Here is a 23,827-nt window from a genome sequence, read left to right as displayed (position 1 = left end):
GGGGGTTTTGTGTCAGTATCACTTGGTTAGGTTCTCTTTCTATTCATTTGTTATTTCCCTTGGCAGTGAGAGAGGTTGGTGGGGGCAACGCATAGTTGGTTGTCTTTAGTTGACTGCAGTAAGATTTGTTTGTGCATGGCGTGGGAGTATTGTTGAGTCAAGTTAGCCATATTGATTTATATGCTATTGGTGGGTTTTTGTTGGCTTTTCAGGCCATGTATGTAATAAAGGGGAGGGTAAGGTGTCCTCTTTTATTTGTCCCCATGTCAGTCTGTAGGTTAGCTTTTCTAGTAAGGCTGTTTTCCCATACGATTTGATACCAGTGGTCCATGTTCACCCCTGACAAGTCTCTTCAGTGTCTAGCTATAGTGCTTCTGGCTGCTGTAGTTAGGTGGATTATGAGCTCTTTATAGTGTGAGTGCACATTATTGTCTTGGAAAATATGCAATAGGGATGGTTCTGGGATGGGTTCCAATATCTGTTTGGAAATTTTGCCTATTTCTTGTAAGATTGCTGTCCAGAAAGGTTGGATTTGGGGGCATTCCCACCATATGTGGAGGGTATGTGCCTATAGAGGTATAAATGATTTTAAATAAATAAGCTAACACCAGGTCTTACTTGCTACTCTGTATATTTGTACAATAAAGAGAAAGCTTGGCACACAACTTTGCTCCTTAGACCTAAGTAGTACAAAGACCGTCAAAGAGAGAGTGAGGATTATAGATAGAAAAATCATTCAAACATGCCATGTTTAAAACATTATTTATAGAATGTACAAAATTTACAACATTAACAAGTCTGAGCACTATTTACACAGGAATACATCCACAGAAGGCTACAAAAACAGTAGAAAGGATAATAACCAGGAGATTTTGCACAAATATGGCTTCAGATGATCATGCTTTTACTGAGACACATTTCCATAATTTTTTTCACAGCGTAAAAATCTAAAATTCAGAATGAAATACAAATGCAGAGATACAAATTTAGTAACACCATCATGCTTAGACTGCAAAATTTTCAAATTAAGATTTCAAAGTGTGGTCCAATTCAATGGTTACAGAGCAGTATAATAAGTTTCCTGAGTGATGTATCACATTATAATAACCACAGCTTTCACAGACAGGACAATTCAGTCATTCTTGCTTGTGAAGAAGTGCTTAACCACATGGTTCAATCGTGCAACAACGAACAACTGACTACCTTTTCAGAGATCACAATGTATGCAACACATCTCTTTGTAAGACACAATGCGAACAATTCTCTTAGTGATTAACATGTAGACCAGCTCTATCACATAGAGACTGTTTAAAATAGCATCCCCATGAGGTGCTCAGTACACTCTTAATGTGTAGGATGGCACTCACCTGTTTCATGCTAGCCATTGCCATGAATGGTGCCATATTGGTGCAGAAACTCTCCATATGACCTAGTCACATTACTTCATAGCAGTGGTGTGGCGAGGGCACAAAGGGATGCCATTGTTATCTGCCTCCATATGGTGAGTGCACAAGTGTGGTATGTAGATAACTTCTAAGTGCCTTGCAATCCTTTCACATTTCTAGAATATGGAAAGTGCTTTCCAAATTACTGATGCAACATGACTTAAAGAGCATATAAATCGAACATATATTTTGGCACACAGTTTCAGCCCCAGTCATGACTTTGGTAAGTTGAGGGGTACTCTATGAAACAAGCTCAGTAGTACAGAAGATTAAAAGCTGGCTGAAGTGACGTCTTCCTGTCCAATGGCAACCGTTTTAGTGGTATGCCACAACATTGGATGAGCAGTCCCAATTGTCAGTCTTGCATCCCTTTGAATTGCAATTATATTTGAACTAGATTTTACACGGGGCCTCAGAAAAAAGGTATGTCAGATCTGGTGTATGAAATTAGAGGTTACGGATTAAAATGTATATGATGTAAGAAACAAAAAACAAGCCATTGCTTGCAGAGAGACATGGCTGGGTTGGATCCCAGGAACAAGAAGAGGGAGGTGAGTTTTACTGCCCCCCACCTCCAAAAAAGCCACTCCTGAGGGTCAAGGTGACTTCTAAAATGGAGTAAGTGAGAATTGACCAAAATTGGATGGAGACACCTTGTTTTCAAATATATTCCTTGAAATTTCAATAACCCCTATTTATCCCTGCTGAATAACATAAGTTAGTCACACAACTAAATGCATCTCATTGCTTTCAATGGGACTTCATGACTAATTTTATCAACATCATGATGTCTCACATTGCCAATGGATCTGACTCCCAACTGATCCCCCTAGCCATGAAATGTGCAGTGTACATGGAACTTTGAACCAGGACTGCTGAAAAAAAACAGTGAAAAATTACTTCCATGTAGTTGCCTCCAGTTCAGCTCCTGTGTGCGTCTTAATGCATAAATGGATAGTATGGCCTGTTCTTATAATAGAAGCAGCAGGTTTACATTTATTTATACACATACATCCCACACACAAAGACCTGCAACAAATACGACAGTTCATGTTTTCATAAAGTAGCTGAATTACAAATATTTTAGGATTTGGGTGTGTGTCTACAAACACAGCACAGAATATGAGGCTGGTAGATGCTGGTTTGTTTGCTTTGGACAGAAGTTTTTATGAAGCACTTAGGATTTAGAAAAGGTTTCTTATTGGAATACATTTGATCACAGTTCCCTATTCCCATTTTCCCCTTCCCGCTCCCCTTGGTTTACAGCAAGAATATGCGTTGTAACTTGGAAAAGTGCCAGGTCCCCGTGGATCAGCATTAGCCAAACATAATAAAAAGCCAAAGACAACTCATAAAAATCACTATAACTCATGATTACACGGCTTTTCATTGTATATAAAATCCCACTGATCCTTTATACTGTCATAAGGCAGTGACACATATTTGAATTAGCTTCAGCTTTACTTCCCTACCCCCACAGCACTAGTCTAAAAAAATTGTCATTGTCACATATAGGCTGAAAACATATCATAGCAAGTCATGGTTGTTTTGTGGGAACACACCATGATACCCACTTCTCAAGTGGGAGTGATGATCCCCAACATATGAACCAAGGTTAGCTGGTGTTTTGCTCCAGTTAGGATTTGATGTTACACCAGAGGACCACATCTCATTGCCTCCTCTCACTAGTGAACAAGAAAGAAGTGGGAGCTACACATTCTGCACTTTCACAGGAAGCAATCAACCATGGTTTGCCATGACATACTAACAGCCTATGCACTGCCCATAGCTGCTTAACAATAGAACACTGTATAACGTGTCACCAATCCTGATCATGTCATAAAAAAATAAATACTGTGATCTAGTATGTAAAATAAACCCTCTGATGTGCCAAAAGTATTGTCTGGATTAGTAAAACACATTTCAGTGGAAGCATTTCCTTAGTGAAAAGAAATTTGTCCACAACGTTCCTCTGTCAAGAGGTTCCGATCCAAACTCGGATTCTCATTAGACATTTTGTAGGTGAGTCCTACTGACCCGTGACACCAGTCTAACAATGCCCAATGTGCAGCTTTTAAGGGGCTCCAATGCACACAACCAGCATCGATCACAGGGACGGATCCACAAAGGAAATGGGGATGTATCTGTAAAGCACATCAAGACTGGGTTTGCAACATGTGCAGTGCCCTCCTGGGAAAGTTTACTCAGAGGAATGTTCCACTGGTTCAGAGTGTGCAGGACTCTACTCAGAAAGCCTCATTGAGTTCAATGGTCTTCACCCTTGGGGAAGTGTATACAGGACAGAAAGTCTTACTCTATGAACTAGTTAAATTTAAAGCCTTTTGAAATACAGGCAGTTCCCCGTTTGCACAGGGGTGGCATTCCAGGTCATTGCGTGAATTCACGTGAAATTGGAAACCCATTGAAAAAGCCTGCAAACACACTGTTCTACCTTTTTAGTGATGTCTTTCTGACGTTTCCAGGTTGGGGCTCTGTACATGTGTGTGCTGCCCTAAGTGGCCTCAGCCCAGTATGCCTGAAGGAGCGTCTCTCTACCCCCCATCGTTCTGCCTGGACATTGAGGTCCACGCCAAGGGCCTTCTGGCAGTTCCTTTACTGCGAGAAGCGAAGTTACAGGGAACCAGGCAGAGGGCCTTCTTGGTAGTGGCGCCCGCCCTATGGAATGCCCTCCCATCAGATGTCAAGGAAATGAACAACTATCTGACTTTTAGAAGACATCTGAAGGCAGCCCTGTTTAGGGAAGTTTTTAATGTTTGATGTTTTATCGTGGTTTTAATATTCTGTTGGGATTCGCCCAGAGTGGCTGGGGGAAACCCAGCCAGATGGGCAGGGTATTAATAATAAATTATTATTATTATCGGACATGCCTAAAACAGGCCTGTATTAAAACAATGACCCAAATTAACTGGGTAACAGATGTGTGAAAGAAAATGCTATTTATTTTGTAAAAAAAGAAAACACTGACCCTTCAAAAAGCAGAAGGTGCAGGAACCATCTTGGAAGAGCCATGGACTTCCTTCATCACACATAAGGAAATGCCTCTAAGCTGGTACCTGTTTTCCATATATGCATGAATCAAGAATACTTTTCCTTCAAGAGGATCTTTTCATTCATATGCAATAACGTATGCAGTTTATTAAAACTAGAATGATCAATCAACTAATATTTCTTTAGTGCTGTCAGCTGATTAATCAAAAGCCTTTTTTGCATAGTGGAGTGGCTTCACTGGGGAGCCCTGGTTTTAATTTCTTTACTGTTATGTACAAAACTCTAGATATATTCCCTTCAGAAGTTGAAAGCTACTACTTAGGAAGAAATATACCTTTTCGATCAAGTATTTGCAGTGACCAAAATCTTCTGATTACAAAAGGTTTCCTTCAAATTATTAGAGTTACAACAAAATTCTGTCTTCTTTTTTTAAACCAAAGACACAGATTAAAACAAAGGCTTTTAAATCAGCCAAGGCTAAAAGGAATTCAAGACAGCTGACTTTAGAAATGTCACTAAGAAAGAAGGGTTTAAAAACATATATTAAATTAAAGTCATATGTATTCATAAATACTTTCATCCTTGAATGCTTTTCTCAATATGTAAGTGGCACTTTATCCTGGGATGTCTACGTAGCAAAAACTAGCAGGAGACATGCCATTATGACTGGTACACTTTGCAAATGTCTCTGTGTGTGATTTATGGGAGTTGTTGTTGCAAATATGGCATCGCTTGAATTTCTGGGTAATGGCAAGTTACAGATGTTTCCCTCACAACAAGAAGTGCAGACCTAGAAAAAGGAAAAAAAAGTATTGGTCAAGAGAACTGCTCCATATGTGAAAAGACCTTCGTCATATTGAGATAACTACATGTTACACTCCAAGTTCCAGGTTTTGGGTTGGTTGGTTTGTTTTTTAAATGCTAATGGAAATATAAAATAAAATGGAAATTTAGATTACAGAAGTTGCAGGAAAGGGCTAATTTATCTGCCTGTTTCCAGATTCAGGTAGGTAGCCGTTTTGGTCTGATGCAGTCCAAATATATAAAAAAATTAAACAATTGTCCAGTAGCACCTTAGAGACCAGCTAAGTTTGTTCTTGGTATAAGTTTTTGTGTGCTTGCACACCACTTTTGGAACTAGGAAGGACTTTAGGATGCCATTTGGATTTATGGCTTGAAGTTTTGTTTTTAAAGAAAAAACAGCCAAGTTTTTAAAAATCCCACTGGATGTACCCAAGGCCTTTCAGGGTGGGAGAAAATTCAGCTGAATACAATCCCCACTTGCAACTTAAAGTGGAAAGTGCTACCCCTCTAGAAGCTGCTACCATGCCTAAAATAGTTTTTTGGGAGCTGAGTTGTATTGTGGTGTGAAATGTAAGGCTAACCAAAACTCACATAATACAAAATTTCTGTATACAGTGGTACCTCTGGTTACGAACGGAATCTGTTCCAGAGGTCCATTCGTAACCGGAAACCGGTCATAACCTGGGGCGCCATTAGCAAAAGCATGCCTCCCGCTGCGTGTGTCTCTCTGGTGCGCAATTTCTGCTTGCATCCCAGGGCAAAGTTCACAACTGGGAGCAGCTACTTCCAGGTTACCGGAGCTCATAACCGCAGTGTGTGCAACCAGAGGCGTTCGCAACCAGAGGTACCGCTGCAGTCTCAAGAAATTAATAACAAAGGCAACCTCATCTGTTTCCAGATCATTTCCAAATTTCAAAAGAAAAAAAGGCCAGCTGTTGTGAACTTTGGAGAAAATCACCCAAGAACCCCATGGAAGATATGATTGGTATGTACAATATTTCTGTGTTTTAAAAATGAACCAGTTTTATTCACATGATTACAGGTAACCACTTCCAAAAGTTAACTTACCATCACATGCATAAAACCATCCCATACTATAGTTGAGAAACATATGTAGGCAGTGTTTTTTTACTGGGGGGGCGAAGGGCAATGCATACCCCTAAACATTTTGTGAATCTAAGTTTGGCCTCATTGAGGGGCAGGGTTTCAATATGAGTAGGAAAATGAGAATACCCCTTAAATTTTTCCCCCTTTTTTTCTTTTAGGAAAAAAGCACTGTATGTAGGAGCCTATGGGTCAAGGGGTTTCTATTTCCCCAAACTTCCACTTGATAAATGCTTACTTACAACCATCCAGTTTTAATAGCAAATATGCTTACCGTATTTTTCGCCCTATAGGACGCACCGCCCCATAAGGCGCACCTAGTTTTTTTGGGGGGAAATAAAGGAAAAAAAATTATTTCCCCCCCAGGCGCGGGGCTGGGGAGGCCCGAGCTTCCCCCGACCCCAGCCCCCAAACAGGCAGCTCTCTGCAAGCTGTGGGAGCCCAGCGCTGGAGTGCTCCCGCTGCTTGCGGAGAGGTCCGCGAAGCCTGGAGAGCGAGAGGGGTCGTGCGCACCGACCCCTCTCGCTCTCCAGGCTTCAGCGAAAGCCTGCATTCGCCCCATAGGACGCACACACATTTCCCCTTCTTTTTTGGAGGGGAAAAAGTGCGTCCTATAGGGTGAAAAATACAGTGGTGCCTCGCAAGACGAAATTAATTCGTTCCGCAAGTTTTTTCATCTTGCGAGTTTTTCGTCTTGCGAAGCACGGTTTCCCATAGGAATGTATTGAAAATCAATCAATGCGTTCCTATGGAAACCGCCTTCAGACCAGGTCCGGGGACAGTCTGTCCCCCGACCTCTTCTGAAGGCTGGGGGGGGGACAAGGGCTTTTCTTCCCACCCCCAGCATTTTAAAAAACCCCGGGACTGCAGAGGACTTCTCCGCTGTCCCAGGGTTTTTTAAAATGCTGGCGGGCGGCAGCTGTCCCGTGGCAATTTTAAAGCCCCCGGGAAGGCAGGCGGGGGGGAGCAAAGACTTTCGCCCCCCGCCGGCCTTCAGAAGAGGTCCAGGACCTCTTCTGAAGGCCGGCAGGGGGCAAAAGTTTTTGCTCCCCCCCCCGTCTGCCTTCAAAAGCCGTCCGGGAAGCGCTTCCCTGCTATCCCGGACCGCTTTTAAAATGCTGGTGGTGGGGAGCAAAGCCTTTCGGCCCCCGCTGGCCTTCCTGGACCTCTTCTGAAGGGCGGAGGGGGGGGGAAAGGCTTTGCTCCCCACCGCCAGCATTTAAAAGAGGTCCCCGGAGATTTCCCTATGGGCTTTCTTCTTGCAAAGCAAGCCCATAGGGAAATTCGTCTTGCGAAGCAACTCGCAAACGGAAAACCCTTTCGTCTTGCGGGTTTTCCGTCTTGCGAGGCATTCGTCTTGCGGGGCACCACTGTACGGTACTTAATTTTGGGGTGCCAACAATCCTCACCTCAGTTCCTCCTTTTATGCAATGCTTAATAATTGGTGCCTATCTGAATACAAAAACAAAGGCACAAAAATAAATCATCCTAACTAAAATGGCCATGTCCCCATTTTGTTGGGTAGATACACACACGTGGTATGAAAAAGATCTGCTCTGTGTTGGAGTGAGCGTGGACCAAGGATTGTCCATTTCACTTCTTACCTTCAAACCCTTATGCTGGAGATCTATGCATCCTGTAGACAGGCAATCCTCCAGAGGAACACAGCGCTTGGTAACAGATACACTCTTTCCATTGGCTTCCAGCGTGTGTTGAGTATAGCAATATCGTGTAGCTGCCAGGACAGGGGGGGGAAATGTTTTTGTATTTTTCCTGTTTGTAAGAGGTTTCATAGGGCTTTTTTGTTTGGAGAAAAGGCAAGCGAGAGGTTACATGGTAGAAGTTTATAAAATTATACGTGGCATGGAGAAAGTGGAAATAAAAAGGTTCCCCCCCCCCCTTTCATAACACTAGAAATGGAGTGCAAAATGTAAATCTTGGGAAGCTTCCAAGAGAACTTCTGCCTTCATCTATTTTGCACATCTCCTTTACACATTTTCATAAACCGAACCTTTCTTTTAAAAACAAAAGCCTCTAGACTGTGCAGTCCAATGCCTCAAAGCTTGCTATCCTGAAGCCATTTACTCATTAACAGCATCCCATTATTCTGTAAACTCTCTCAATGTCTTTGGGGATTTCACATTGTCTAAGAAGTAAGTGAACCTGATTCTGGCTAGGACTAATATCTAGCTAGCGTGTACATCATTTGCCGTGTATTTTGATAGTTCAGCTAATGTAGTCATAAGACTATGAGAATAAAAAGGTTATCCAAAAGCTGTGAGTCTAAGCAGCTTGTGGAGCCTTTGCGGCAAAGTTAAAAGATGGATTAGATTTTCCACCCAGTCGATTCCAGCCTCCAAATCCCATATTTTGCAGATGTACAGCAATCCCACTGAGAGGAGATGTAAAAGGCTCCCGCTAGCTTTCAAAGTAGATAACACAAAAGAGCTTTAATAGGAGCCTAACTATGGCAAGTGCATCTCAGCTAAATCATCAAAAGCAGGTAGCTTATGAGCTACACTAATGAATTCACAGGAGTAATGGAAACATGAGTCCAAAAATGTAAGCTGTTGTGCAGCCTAATTAGCCACTCTCCTTTAATACCCCAAATCATGTCTCTTTGAAGTTGGGAAATATTTTCAAAAGTCAGTGCTGCTGCTCACTTTGTTATGTTTTATCGAGCAGCTCCTTGTAATACAGCTTTGGGCAGTGTGGCTGCTCCCACAAATCGTTATTCTGCCCCCAAATAGAAAGTTCATGTAAATTGGCTGGAATCTAAGGTATTATTAATAATAATAATAATAGTAATAAATTAAATTTCTATACCACCCTTCATCTGAGGATCACAGGGCAGTTTACAATATAAAAACACAAAAATATATAACATACAACACGTCCCCCCAAATAATCCCCCACCCGCCAGTTTAAATGGCCATAGATTGTTTAATAAGCCCAATTCCTGGGGAAAAAGGAATGCTTCTGAACGGCACCTAGATACCAGGCAAGCCTCCCTGGTGAGAACATTCCACAAATAGAGAGCCACCACAGACAAGGCCTGCTCTTGTGTATCCGCAGGGTATTCATTTTAGAAGAGCTTGAGAAAGAGGACACCAGTCCTTCAACTCCCTATAAACTACATTTACCCACTTCAACCCACTTTGCCGTCTTGCTCTGCTCAGAAAAGTGTGCTGGGTGCTTGGAAAATCCAGTTTCATTCCTCATGGGCAGCATCATTTTCAAGCAACCTGGCAGAGCATAGTATTCCCCCCAGCATCCTTCTCCCATAGCGGGAGCAAAACATGGTGTCTGCCTTCCCTTCCTCCCTTCAAACTAGATTTCCACCGCATTGGCTTCCTTCAAACTAGTTGCCACACTCTGAGCAGGACTAGAATAAAACATCGGAACAGGCAATCTTTGGGCTGTTTAAATTGCTCTGTGCCTACCAGATTCATATTTGATGAGGTAACCCTAGCGTCTATATTCACTTGAATTAAAATGCTTCCACAAATTTGCTTCTTCCCTATAGTCTCGTCGTTGGGAGCAGAACAACAACACCGTCTGTGGTCATCAAATCTATCCCAGTGGATTAAATGGTAAGGCCAGACCATGTGGAAGTTCTAGAAGGGACTGCAGATGTTGCTGGCCAGCTTCCAAAGCACTGAAGTCTGAAATAAGACTGAGGAGAAAGATTGCTTCCATATTTGTTTATAAAAGATAGGCTGGTGGATGTGAATGTGGGTGGGAGTTGCTTGAAAGTGAAGAGAAGTTTTGGGGTGAAGGGTCTGAATGGATGAGAGGGAAGGCAGAGGAGCAGTGGATGCACAGGGTGTTTGAGAGTGGACTCAAGTTGAAAGAGATGGGGGTAAGAATACACAGGGGATGATGAGAGGAATCCTACAGGAAGCAGTGAAAGGGACTTCTAGAATGGCTATTTTGCAAATTGTTTGTAATGTGCAATCAGTGGGATTATTTTGCTTCTTTGTTTGCTGGTATTTGGTTAATATTGTCTTGGAATACTGTATGTGAAATGTATTTTTGAATTGTTAGAACACTGGAACCTCTGTTTTCGAACATATCGTATTTTTCGCTCTATAGGACGCACTTTTTCCCCTCCAAAAATGAAGGGGAAATGTGTGTACGTCCTATGGAGCGAATACAGACTCCTTGGCTTCACCGCGACGCGCCTGTCCTGGAAGCCAGAGGAGGAACAGAAGGAGACCCCTTCTCCCTCTCTGCGCAACACCTCTCCTGTGAAGGAGGGCGCTGCGCAGAGAGAGAGAAGGCGCAGTGCCCCTTCAGCGACGCGTCTGTCCTGGCTTCTGCTTTAGCCCTGCACAGCCTCTTTGGGCAGGGGGAGCCTTCATCCCGCTGCCCTGAAGAGGCTTGGTGCGATTACTCCAGAAGCCAGAACAGCCACACGGTATCCCAGAAGCCAGATCCCTCTTGCTGTTCTGGCTTCTGGGGTAATTTTTTCTTATTTTCCACCTCCCAAAACTAGGTGCGCCCTATCGTCCGGTGCGCCCTATGGTGCGAAAAATATGGTAATCTGTTCCAGAAGACCATTCGACTTCTGAAACATTCGAAAACCGAGGATCAATGGGGCAGTCCGCAAAATCCATTGGAAAAATGGAAAAACGTGCAGCGAAGCCTTTCGACTTCTGAGGCGTGTTCGAAAAAGGAACCAATTCCTTCCAGGTTTTTGGTGTTCTGGTTCCAAATCATGCTGCTTCCGGGATGCTCGAAAACTGAGGTTCCGCTGTACTTTGAAATGTTATGGGATGGCAATTGTGACTGTTGTACATTTAAGGTGTAAACCATCTAGGGTACAGTATACAAATTAAATATGAAATTGGGTTGGTTTGTTTGTGTTTATGTACGCAGCCTTCCCGTAACAGGAGTTCTCTGGACAAAAGCAAAAGCAAGCCAACATAACATAATAAAAACTATTTGAAATTAAAGTAAAACTGAGACACAAGAGGCCCAGATTATGAGTTATTTAAAAGGTCTCAAAGCTGCTTCCTTCTCCATAGTGCAGGGGGTCAGGTAGTCTGTGGTAGTAGGGCACCTTGAGCAAGCCCAAAATTGGGTGCCCCCAAATGAACCTTCTCAATGATAGGTCTTCTCTACTTTGCACCCCCTCAGCTAAGTCTAGCACTGCAGGGGTAGGAACCTCTGGACTGTGGGCCTAATCAGGCCATGCCTCCTGCCCCACACGTCATTTCATAAAGAATGTCAGGCACGGGACAGGTAAGGAAGTGGTTCAGCCAAGTGGGAACTACTGATCAGCTGATTGTCAGACACAGCCAATCAGCTGATCTGTGAAGCCTTGCATAGTGTTCTCAAAGAAATGAACTGATGGTCAGGCTTGTGCATGATGCTTATGCCTGCTGCAGGCAAAACCAGCTCACCTGAAATCATGATGCAGAGTGATTCACAGGTGGGCAATAGTCTGTCCTCAGTACAATTCCTTAGAGGTGGCAGGAAGACCTATAACTGCTAGAAGAATCTGTGTAGCAAGTTTCAACCACATCTAAGACGAACGCACATTCTGAAAACACCTTCACTGCAAACACACAGCTCATTTACCTCTTGGGCAATAGATATCTGGAGCCCACTGGTTGCAGTCATAGTTGTCGACTGCTTCTTCACAGGTGAAACACTTGAATCCCCCAGGATATGGAGTAGCTGGGAAACAAAAACAAAAAAAAGCCACAGCTACATTAACATCATCAATCCATTTGGAACATTGTTTGAGAATAGAAACAAATGGTGCCAAATGTTTGTACAAGATTTACACAGAAGTTTAACATTATCGGTGATGTGATATGTTTCTTCCTTGCCGTTTAACTTTAGAAAAAACCTTCAGATGAAAAAGAATGTCAAGCCAAAACAAGAACAGTATTTTCTTGGCCGAAGAAAAATAATATATGGCAGGGGTAACCAGGGCTTATTTTCAGCTGGAACCCAGTTCCGGCACCTCTCAGGTGGGCGCCATTGCCATCAGAAGAGACCGAGGAAGGTGTTCATGGTGAATGTTGGCACCTCTTTTTCTAGAAAAATAACATGGTACCTTCTTGTCTGCCCCAGACAGCAAGGGCCATGGGAGTGATGGAAGCTGCAGATCAACACATAGAAGCTGCACTGTGCTGCTATTCCTGCTCTGGGGATTGAGCCTCCGAGAACCAGTTTGTATAGAAACTGAAAGGGCTGATCTTTCAGGGTATGGCTCCAGATCTGCCATTTCAGGCACTATCCAAATCAAGGTAGAATTTGTATTGAACAGAAGCGCAGCAGCACCTGTTCGAAAAGTGCCCAACAAGAATAGAAGGGGAAAGAGAGAAACTGAACAGGAGAAAAACAAACGTAACAGATCATGTGTACCCCAAAATGCTTCCCCACTCATTTGTGGTATTTTATAGCACTCTTTGAAATTTTCAAATCTACTGCAAAGCAAGAGAAAAGCAGCTTGGATACACAACTACATAAGCAACTCCAGGAGAAACATTAAATAGATCCCCAGCTGTGTGCCTGATTTTCCTGCAGACCTTCCTTGCCCCAAATAAGCTATATTAAGTGGAACAGCTGATTGAAGGCTGGTTAGATGTCATTCTGCGAGAGGCAATTGCCCTGCTTCTTTCTCCAGCAAGGCAGTTCCATGGGTGGAATTCCACTCAAGGCATGCGTCAATCTAACCTTTTGGATTCAGAAGCCTTTCAAGTAGCCAACAACATGATGGACATAATGTTAAGAAAGGTCTACTGAAAGGGAGGGGGAAGCAGCAATCCAAATACCCCTCCTCAATGCAGCAAACTTGAAGAGCCACCGGATTAGGCAATAGAGCAGGGGGCAGCTGAAAAGTGAGAAATGGACCGACAGCAAGTACCAATCTGCAGGATCAGTAGATACTGTTCCTGACTCTAATCAATCCCTGAATTCAGAAAGTTACATTTTATTCTCTCTGCATATCTGCATTACAGACCAGCAGCACAAACCCATGCATGTCTACCGTGAAGTGCCACTGAATTCAAGGAGGATGACTTCCCAAGTAAATGTATATAGAACTGTAGCCTTAAACAGGTTCAATAGCAATTTCCTGTCTCTGGGAATCGCGGAAACTGCAGCTCAGGTGGGGCTGGGGGAGAGTGTGCACTACAGAGCTCTAGCAGAAAACTATCAACACCTTCTCCATCTCCTGTTAAGAAGTGCCCTGATGGATCAGTCAACAACTAATCTAGTCCAGCATTTAGTTCTCAGAGTGCCAGAATTCTTTGAGGAAAATCAATAAACAACTTAAAACAGATATAAAAGATAATGTACATTTGCAACTAAACCCTAATGATGCATCTACAGTGACCCCTCTACATTAATTTAGCCAGTTAATTGAGAGAAATAAATAGCATTCAAAAGGGATGGGGGAGATAAATGTCATAGTCTCACGTTTGTCATAGCCAATAAAGATTTGGGGACTAGGCTACAGGGACGAAATTGATGTGCAGATGTGGGAGCTACGTTTGCTTTCAAGAAAGAGGTAGAAAAATGCAAAATTTGCTTCTCAAACAACTTGAGCAACATAAAGCATCATAGTTAATCTCTGCTTTTCAGGAACACTGTTCACTACGCAGCCACTGGCAGATTATGTCTCCCCAAACCCAAACCTCTGAAAAGCCTAAATGAAAACATATAGACTTTTGCTACTGTGTTCTCTAGAAGCCATCACAAAAGTGATTGCTTTCTTCCTCCTGGGAAAAATGAAAACCTGTTACAGTGATTGTAACATTGGCAAGCAGCCTATATCAACTCCATATATCATACTACCATTGCTGGCTTACAAAATGTGCCTTGGGCCTTGGAACGCAAACACTCCTACAGTTCCGTTCTGTGTTCTGAGAATGAACCAGTATCTTACGAAAGAAAGGAACGAAGTCTTTCTATGTTACACAAAGCCTAGAAAAAATTCACTGACGCCTACATTCTCCAGTACCCATAAATCTGGTGCTAAGGCTCAGAATTTTAGTGCCAGTATAGTAAAAACAAACAAACACCCTTTTCAAAAACTGGCTTTGCATAATGTGATGTGCATGCAGGCATAGATAATCTACTGTGACCAAACTTTCACAATATGGGGAAAATACCGCCACACTTTGCAAAGTTGTTGTAAGTATTTTACAAGCAGTATACTATTCATGTAATGGGAGCTCATTCAGATCTGGATTTCTCAAGTGCCCATGAAGACCAAACAAGCTCCTGTTTTCCAAGATGTCACAAGTTAATTGTAGGATGTACATGCTACCCAGGCCTTGGTCACAGGGATTGCAACAAAGCTAGCTGCTTTGGGCTATAGCAAGGACAATGTTATGGGGCAGTCCAAAGGGACCCAAGGTCCAGGTTTTGTGCATCGGCCTCTGAATCTTCTGCCCTTATCATCTTAAAAACACACAAAGAGACAGATTTTTAATGAAAACTTTGCTTAAACAGGGTGGCTTTCCTTCTAAACATCAGACTCCTTTTGCATCTATATAACAAATGAGTGCATGCAGTTTTTATGCATATTGGTGCCATGGGCCTGGGTCTTTTAAAGCACCTACCAAACCCTGTTCATGGGACCTGGACCAATAGCACAGATTCCACAGTCTTCAACTCTTCCTATAATACTTGGATTAAACATGTTAAGAGAGCAGAGCTCAAGCAGAAGGGCAGCATTGCTCCTCTCCTGCGTTCAGAGGGAAGATATTGCTCAGCATTGTGACTCCTTGATGTTATACCTCCAGTCTGTAGGCAAGAGACACATACATGCAAAGCTAAGAAGGGCTGCAAGAAAAAAACCTCCAGGAGGTGCCTGGTAATTTCTTTGCTTCTGTTTCTCCCCCCCCCCCCCCCGAACTGAAAGGAAGCTTCAAAAAGCAGTAGCCACAGCTGTGAGCGAGATTTGTTTGGCTCACGATCTAAGAAGTTAATAAGCCTGATAGACTGTGGTTCAGAGCAAAAGGCCCCAGTGCCCTAAGAGGACTATTCTAAAGGAAATCAAAAGCAACTGCCCAGTGCCCAGAATTTGCCTGTAACTATATCTTGCCATTCACTCTCTTGGTCAACAGGAAAGCACCTAGCGGTGCCAAATTGAAAGAAAATAGCAGAAATCAACTCCCCACCCCACCTTTGTGCCTTTGTTTAAAAACAAAATTGAAGCTGCAAGTAAAAAAAGGGTGGAAAGAAACGAGAAAAGTTGCTTATAGTTGTGCAAGCATCATTTTTAAAACTACCTGTGAAAATGTAAGCCTGCCTTAAAATGTGTGTGCTTGTTGGCTTTATGATACTTCAAGGTAAAGGTAAAGGGACCCCTGATCATTAGGTCCAGTAATGGCCGACTCTGGGGTTGCAGCGCTCATCTCGCTTTATTGGCAGAGGGAGCTGGCGTACAGCTTCCAGGTCATGTGGCCAGCAGGACTAAGCTGCTTCTGGCGAACCAAAGCAGCACACGGAAACGCCATTTACCTTCCCGCTGGAGCGGTACTTATTTATCTACTTGCACTTTGACATGCTTTCGAACTGCTAGGTTGGCAGAAGCAGGGACCAAGCAATGGGAGCTCACCCCGCCGCAGGGATTTGAACCACCGACCTTCTGATCGGCAAGTCCTAGGCTCTGGTTTAACCCACAGCGCCACCTGCGTCCCTTTTATGATACTCATAGACCACCTATCTGCAAAAAAAATAAAAATAAAGTGGCATACAACAGAATGCAGAATGAACAACACAAACAATAAGGTGCAATACATGCAATTTAATACAGACTAGAACAGAGATACTACCTAAATAAGATGTGGCTAGGCTGCTAATGAAGGAATGTTTGGGAAAGGTTTGCTCATGCCAACTGTGAGAGCTCAGGATAAAAGCAGGAAGAAGCAACACAACCAGAGAAGCCAAGGAGGGTGGAAAGAGATCACAGATGACAGTAAGATTGCATACAACATATGTAATGTGTACAAGGCCATTTGCTTTTTCTGTCCTGCCTGCAGGCAGAAGCTCATTCTGCTCCTTTTCAATGATTCTGCAACAACTTGCATGCTCACTCTGGATTAAAAATATGAATAAGGTTTGCCATTTATTCCCCTGGGTTTTGTGTCCCCCACTCCCACCCCGCAGGCCAAGAAAGAAAGAAAGAAACACACCTGACAGGCAGAAATGCACAACATTGAATTCCTACCATGGTTTATGATTCTGGCTTGTTTAGACTAATCAGAGTTCCCAGTAAACTGCAGTTTTAAATCAAGAAGCAGGTATTTCCAAACTCTGGCTTGTGGGTGGCCATGCTCAAGGAGGAGACTGGAGCTTGCTGAACCAGGCCATTAAGGGGAGGGGGAAAGTGGGAGATTGTTAGATATGCTTTACTATTCCAGAAAACACTTTCCCCTCCCCTCATTATTTACAAGATCTATGCAATTGCTGCTATTTGCATTAGTAGCAACCTTGTTCTCGGGAGCTGTTTTGGATTCATAGGGTCTGTTTCATTGGATGGAGGACAGAACAGAGACATTAAGCATTTTATTTGTTCCTATGAGCCACTTCAGTGCCAGCAGATATAGTAAATACTGTATGGCGTTTCTGGAAGCATTTTTGGCTTTAGCTTTTTTTACAGTTCTGTTTTCTTTTACTGTTTACAGTGGAGAGAAATGGGAAGGCTCAGACTCAGGAGACGCAGCACCACATGGGGATCTGACACTTTTGTTCAATAACTGAAATGACTTAATCAATGGTTGTCATTATTTTAAGATCCTGTACTTCTCTGTTGGGGGGATCTTTATGGCTTTTTTCTTTTTAGTGTTGACATCCAAAAATGAAAAAAATGCTATTTGTAAAGAGCTTATGCTCTCTGAAATGTTAGCTTCCTCTCCTCTTTTTCATATTCCTTGAGTGGACATCTTAATACATGGGGAGGCAACCTAAGGCCCATGGGCCAAGTGGGGCACAATCGCCTTCTCAATCCAGCCCATGGACAGTCCGGGAATCAGCGTGTTTTTACATGAGTAGAATGCGTGCTTTTATTTAAAATGCATCTCTGGGTTATTTGTGGGGCTTAGGAATTCGTTCATTTTTTTCCCTTCAAAATATAGTCCGGCCCCCCACAAGGTCTGAGGGACAGTGGACCGGCCCCCTGCTGAAAATGTTTGCTGACCCCTGTCTTAATATAAGCTGCTCCTTGAGACTTACTTGAAGGATGAAGGTAGACAATATCTTTCACTGTGAACTCCCGGGCTTGAATTCCATTCAGGTATTCAGCAATGAAACGGATGAGCAGGACCCAGGCCAGCACAGGCCAAGATGCCATTGCAGAGGGGGAGCCTCAAACATGCGGATTTCTTGGGAGTTCGTTCTCCTTGTATCTGGAAGAGATGTGCACCTGGAGGGACAGAAAAAAAGAAAGCACACAACACTGGTCAGTCAGTAAACTCAATTAAACTATTCCCAGCAGCGGCAGACTCTGATCATCTTTCATAATATGGCACCCTGTCTGAGCTCCAAATTTGGCACCCCAAAATGGATTTCTTTTGTACCCCCTCAACTTGGTTGGGGGGGAGTGCCCATGCCACCCTAAATCCAGTGCTATTCCCAAGCAATGAGTACAGAACGCAAAGAATTTGGGATCTCTGCCATACCTTATACTCCAAAACTGGATTGCCAAAACACAGCAATAATTATGGCCCAACCTCTTACTTTCAAAAAAAGGTAAAGAGGCAGCACATGCTTTCCCAGATCTTATCTCTTGCATCTCCAGTTAACAAATCTTGCGTAGCAAAGCTAGAAGAGGCTTTCAGTCCTCATCTGCTTACTCAGAAAGGCCAGAAACAGTACAGGAAGTAATGGAACCAGTGGTCTGATTCAAGTTACCATGAAAGTTGCTTCCCCTGTGCACATCATCATGCATTGGCCCTCATATTTTATGACTGTGCAGGTTTATTTTACTATATGCACAGCCAACGCATGCACCCATCTACACCCAACTAAAGGAAATCTTGCATATAAAAGATTCCTTTGCAGAAGGTACATTTGAGAGGTTATCTGGATTTCAATCAAATCGGTACATTTTTATTTCATTAGAATAAGGTTAGTACAACTATCTCTGTTCTCTTCATGCAATTATAAAAAACAACTACTATGTACCATAATGCTTGAAGCACCAACCTGAGTCAGGGCTTGGAACTGAACTGACGCCAAAAGTCTTTGGCACCGGAAAAGTGGCACAAAGGTGTAAGTTTAGAACACTTGGTAAAAATCCACACAGCCACTTATTTATTATACAAGGCCCTACAGTCCACCGAGGGCTATCCCCTTTAATATGCCAGCTACAATTTATTTTTAATCAGGAGAGACTGTTACCGTGAGATCCTATCATGAGATTCTTGGGCAGTTGCCAATGAAACCAAGAAAACCATTGTTCACAGAATGTGGTCTCAGCCACAGTAAAATGTGTGCCTTATGAAACTGTAAGGATCATCACACCAAGTTGCTTGATGTGTTGTCATGTAATGTGCTGTAATGTAATACATTTTTTTTACACTAAGATCTGTGGCCCTTCAGGCCCTCTCGTGAAAACTACCAGCATGCTCTTTCTAAGCAGTTATGTTCAAGTCCATAAGCTGATTCACCTGGCATATTCTGCAGCGTAGCCAGTCTTTCAGACTGAGATAAACAGATCCATCCTTTCCCCTTGAGACAACAAAGTAATTACTGGAGAAGTAATTAAAGGAGAATAAGTTGCTTGAAGAGGTGCCACACAAATGATGGCATCTAGCTATATCCACTTGTTGGACAACGTTTTTGTTAACAGAAGAAGATCTAGCTTATCCAACAAATGATGCCAACAGACATAATGGGAAGAAAATATAGAGCAGCAATTGTTTAGACTATCTGAAGCAGGCAATTTTACCAAAGTCTTTCCATCCCCATTTACACTCCTAAGAAGACACACAGAGTAGCCTTCTAAAATCACCCCTACCAAGTTGAACATGAAAGCTATGAGAGATAGGGAACAATTATTATATTATTATTATTATTTAAAGAGAGAGAGCAGAATATATACATTCTCCGCTCCCACGCACACAATCTTTAAAACAACCTATTCATTATAAAACTTTTATCCTTGCTCTAATACTACAGCTGCTCTCTTCGACATTCTTTTCTGGAGCCATATAAAGAATTTAATTCTATTCTACATCTATTGTCTCTTCCAAGGGTTTCAGTAGGGGGCAACCAAGGAACCTGGAACCCCAGACCTTCTAGGATTGCTCCCAAATCCCTTGCCCCATCCTTTTCTCAAAGCTTTAAAAAGAAAAATTCTTGCAGGATGTGTTATAACACAGAGTGCCATTGACACCCCAGCCACTCACTACCTTAATTTGCCCAGAGGCACTGTGTCTTTTCATGCCAATCTGTGTCAGGAGCTTGAGTCCAAAGTTCTTTAAGTACCTTGCAGCACTCCTTGTCTCTTGCATTGAAGAGAACATGGAGTAGATTACATGGGGTAAAATGGCCATGGTTATGTTTACACCTCCAAATCCCATTCAAATAACACATCCCATCCTATTCTGGAGGGATGAATGGAACTGCACCTGATGAAGCCATGGGCAAAGCCACACTGATGGGAAAGGCTTCCCACTCACATGTGCATCAAGGGAGGAAAGGGTAGTGGACAACCCCACACGCTTTTCACTACGTATGGAAGAAGGCACTGTTCCCCCTTCCGCTCATATTCACTGCACATAGCACTGTTTCATTGGCATTACTTTATTCCACTCCATTCATTATAATGCAAATGTAATGCAAAGGAAGTGGGGGAATGCAATCAACTATGTATCGTTTGTGGACTGAAAGCAACGACAGCAAATACCAATCATATTCACTGAGTTGGCTTCCATTCTGGACACATGATGAATAAGCCAACATTGGCCACTTCTGCTTGCTCCCATTTTCCTTGGACTTCTCCAATAGCCCTACTCCTCACCCATACAGGTCTGAGGGAAAAAGTGAATATGGCTAATATGAGAGCTTTATCAACAAATACAGAAGCCTGATCAGTTCGTTCTCTCTCTCTCTCTCTCTCTCTCTCTCTCTCTCTCTCTCTCTCTCTGCCAGGAGAGCTTGGCTGTTCTGGAGGGTTGGCAAGCAGATCTCCAGCACCCTCCTACCTACCTGGCAGCAATCACATTCTTCTCCCTGCTCCTCAACAGAAAGTGAATGGCCTCCTTATATTCTTCTAAAAGCCTCATCCTTCCAATCCATAATGCTAGTAAGAAATGTTGCGACAGAGCTGGTGCCAGCCTTTAGGGCAGACATGCAGCTGGCTCCTGTTTTCAGACATCAGTCCAATGGAGAACAGGGCATTGCAAGAAGTGCTAGCAGAACTAAAGCCATCTCCCTTCTCTTAAAAGGGTTGAAACATGACATCAAAAGCTTCTCAAAGATGCAAAATTCAGGATCGAAATCAATGACCAGGAAAAGCAAATAAATGAGGTTATCAGCCAGGCCCAAAGACTTCACTGAAGAGCCATGTTTTAACTCGGCATCTGAAGGACATGAAAAAAAAGGCCCTGCTCCTTTTCGATACCTGCCAATCTTCACACGACTTCATGTAATAGGGCCTCAGATGTTAGAACAAAGTACAAAAGGGGGCACACACAGGGAATGGTCCTGCATAAACATAATGGAAGGATGTGTTGGTATCCTTGTGGCAGGCCTGAATGCTAGAAATGGTTGCTGGTGGTTCTCCAAGTTTTTGTTATTATTTGTTGAATTTATATACCGCCCTATACCCAGAGGTTGAGTTCCAGTGAGGTTCTAGTATTACAGAGTTAGGAAAACTGTGGCCCTACAGATGTTGAGACTCCATTTACTGATGACTGGTCAGGCTGGCTGGGGCTGAAGGGAGCTAGAATCCCAAAACTGCCCGGTAGACACCAAATTTGCCATCCCAGATCAAAATAAACCAACACCAGAAAATATAGAAGACGATTTATTTATCCCAGTAACATACTGCAAAGGCTGATGCACAGTTCCAGACTTGGGAGTTTTGTCCTGTCATTGCCAAAAAAAACCCAGCCATTTGTACAGTATCTTGTATGTTACATAATAGGAAATACAGGGGATGTGTTCTTTATTTATTCCTCCACTCATTCTGTAAGCTGCCTGCTGTAACAATAGTTCTCTGGGTGGCAAACAAATGACCACAGTGCAAATGAACAATTGTATTAGGCAAGAAATTACAGGGTGCAGTGCAAGAGTCACCGCAGCTGTTATCACAAGAGTTAATGCTAATGCAATTAGTCCAGGTTCAAGGAAGGATGCCCAATCCAAGGCAATCTGCTGCTCTGTGAGTGCGTATGTCATCATGGTTTCTCCAGCCCAGAATAAACCAGTAAAATGACTATGACTGGAAACATGGCCACCAAGTCCCTCTTTACAGCTGTGCCCTAGGAAGCTTGAAAGTGCAGGAGGCAGAAACTGGAGAGATAAAAGGTAGATCAAAAGAGCAAGCTACAAACTCTCAAGGGATAGAGTAGGGAGCTGTGAATACACTAAAATTGCCCTCGGGCAGAGCTGTTCTAACATACTGCATGCATATTACCACCAGCTCCCCGGGCCAAGCAGGCAAGTCATCTGGGTCTTAGTCACAGCTGCTTTCATAGTGAAAGCACATTTACATACTTAACTATGGAGGGTTATCTATTTGCAATTCATATTTGCAAGAAGGTTCCTTTTATGAAGTAAACAAAGCAAGAACTGGAAGGGGGGGAGAGAGAAAGCAAGGGGTTAGTAGATGCCAGTTATTCACTGCATGTGATTCAGATATTTTGTTGACTTAAAGCATTGTGGGGGAAAGCATGTCCTCTTATGCGGTGCCAACACAACAAAAACAGAAAACTAAGAAAAACAAACAAAAATTATAACCAGTTTTTGAGTAACAGTGCTGGCTGAAGCATTTTTTAACCAAGAAGGTAGAGCACCAACAAACAGTACAGTATGTGGAAAGCCTACCACATCCTTAATGATCCTAGACCAACTTCAAATCAATCGTTAAGAAGAAATTTAAAATCCGAGACTGTGTTTCAAAGGGAGCCCAACCTAGCCAACTGTCAGAGGAAAGAGGGGGATTTTCCAGAATTCTGAGTGTTTAAATTCTTCTATCTGTCCAATCCCCTAATATAATGCTTCTCGCAATCAACCTTGAAATTTCCACCAAAGGGGCATTGCCCTAGGACATTCTCAACCTGGTGCCTGACAGGGGTTTGGGGATCCAACTCCTATCAAATGCACAGAACTTTGTAAATCTACTGTCCCCTGGATTCACTCTCACTTACTGCGTCCCCTTCCCTTATGTTACACCTATTCTGTTCTTAAAATCTTGCGTTCCGATTGTCATCTGTCACCCTGTAGTATTCTCTCTGTGTCTCATTTCCTTTTCTGACAACTTCTCGATCCTCTCAAACCTGTTTTTCACTCTTTTCAATCAAATTAGACTGCTGGAGTTTGAATTTCTGAACATCCCTTGTTTTCCTCTGCCGTATATCCATATTCTTGACAAGTCCACTCCTTTTCAATTGATCGATACAGCTAGAATCACTACTCTCTCCACAAGCACTGCTCTTTTTCCTCTGAAGCCTCTACCATCATCTAAAATGCTGCTTACTGACCCATTATTTTCTACTCATTTCTCAGTTCACTCTCTTCTTCACTGACTTTTTTCTCCTCAGCATCACTTACCTTTGGAACATGGCTACTGTATATCCACCTTGTCTTCTCCCTCTATTGGTACCAATCAATTCCCTCCTTCTCTTGCTGTTTCCTACCACCCAACATCAAACCCTTTCTTCCTCTATCATTTCAATCAAGCACCTCCCCAATACACATTTTTAATTCTCACTTTTCCTGATTGATTCATCATTTTCTTCTTCCCTACTACGTCTTGTCCTTGAAAATATTATAAGCCTCTAGGAAGAGTCCATGTTGCTTAAAAAAAACACACCAACCTAGTCTTGAAGGATTTCAGGCACATTGAAATGAAAGTGTATTACTGACTGTGACCAGAGATATCAAACTATCCTTCCAAAGATCGCATGGTCAACCCATGGTGGAGATCCAGGGTTCCTGCTTTGCCTTGTAATATATGAACTCACCCACCAAAGTAACCCAGACCCTACACTATATTACCTATTGTTATGTACAGCAGGAGCAGGAAACCTCTGGCCTTCCAAATATGGTTGCCCTACAACTCTCATCGCAACCATTATCCCTACATGCTAGGACTGATGAGAGTTGGGAGTTCAATAACATCTGGAGGGCTCACAGGTGAGCTATTCCTGATGTTCAGCATCGCTAATGGGTGACTTTGTAGCTGGAGAGGAAAGGAAGGTCAAAGTGCTTATGTTCAAATATCTAACAAATTAGTCCACACCACCCAAATTATTGTATAATTTACG

General features: G+C 42.8%; 1 protein-coding gene and 1 long non-coding RNA gene across 3 annotated transcripts in view; one reads left to right on the top strand and one right to left on the bottom strand.

The window, feature by feature from the left end:
* Positions 1 to 746: 746 nt before the first annotated feature.
* Positions 747 to 23,827, bottom strand: part of LYPD6 (LY6/PLAUR domain containing 6) — a 60,818-nt gene continuing 37,737 nt past the window's right edge. For both annotated transcript variants that reach the window (XM_083715406.1, XM_083715407.1), the window contains exons 2-5: positions 17,565 to 17,754; positions 11,949 to 12,047; positions 7,967 to 8,097; positions 747 to 5,244 (exon numbers count right to left, since the gene is read on the bottom strand). In XM_083715406.1, coding sequence (XP_083571532.1) covers positions 5,083 to 5,244; positions 7,967 to 8,097; positions 11,949 to 12,047; positions 17,565 to 17,682 — 510 coding nt within the window. In that variant the 5' untranslated portion in view covers positions 17,683 to 17,754 and the 3' untranslated portion in view covers positions 747 to 5,082. The remainder of the gene's footprint in view (positions 5,245 to 7,966; positions 8,098 to 11,948; positions 12,048 to 17,564; positions 17,755 to 23,827) is intronic.
* LOC310833919 lies at positions 6,155 to 10,069 on the top strand. Its single transcript, XR_014559003.1, has 2 exons — positions 6,155 to 6,243; positions 9,889 to 10,069. It is a non-coding gene; the product is annotated as an uncharacterized lncRNA (long non-coding RNA).

This window comes from Podarcis gaigeae (assembly GCF_964106915.1).
Source record: "Podarcis gaigeae genome assembly, chromosome: 1".
Taxonomy (NCBI): Eukaryota; Metazoa; Chordata; class Lepidosauria; order Squamata; family Lacertidae; genus Podarcis; species Podarcis gaigeae.
The sequence above is the reverse complement of the archived record's forward strand: the minus strand, read 5'-3'. Positions and strand labels throughout refer to the sequence as shown.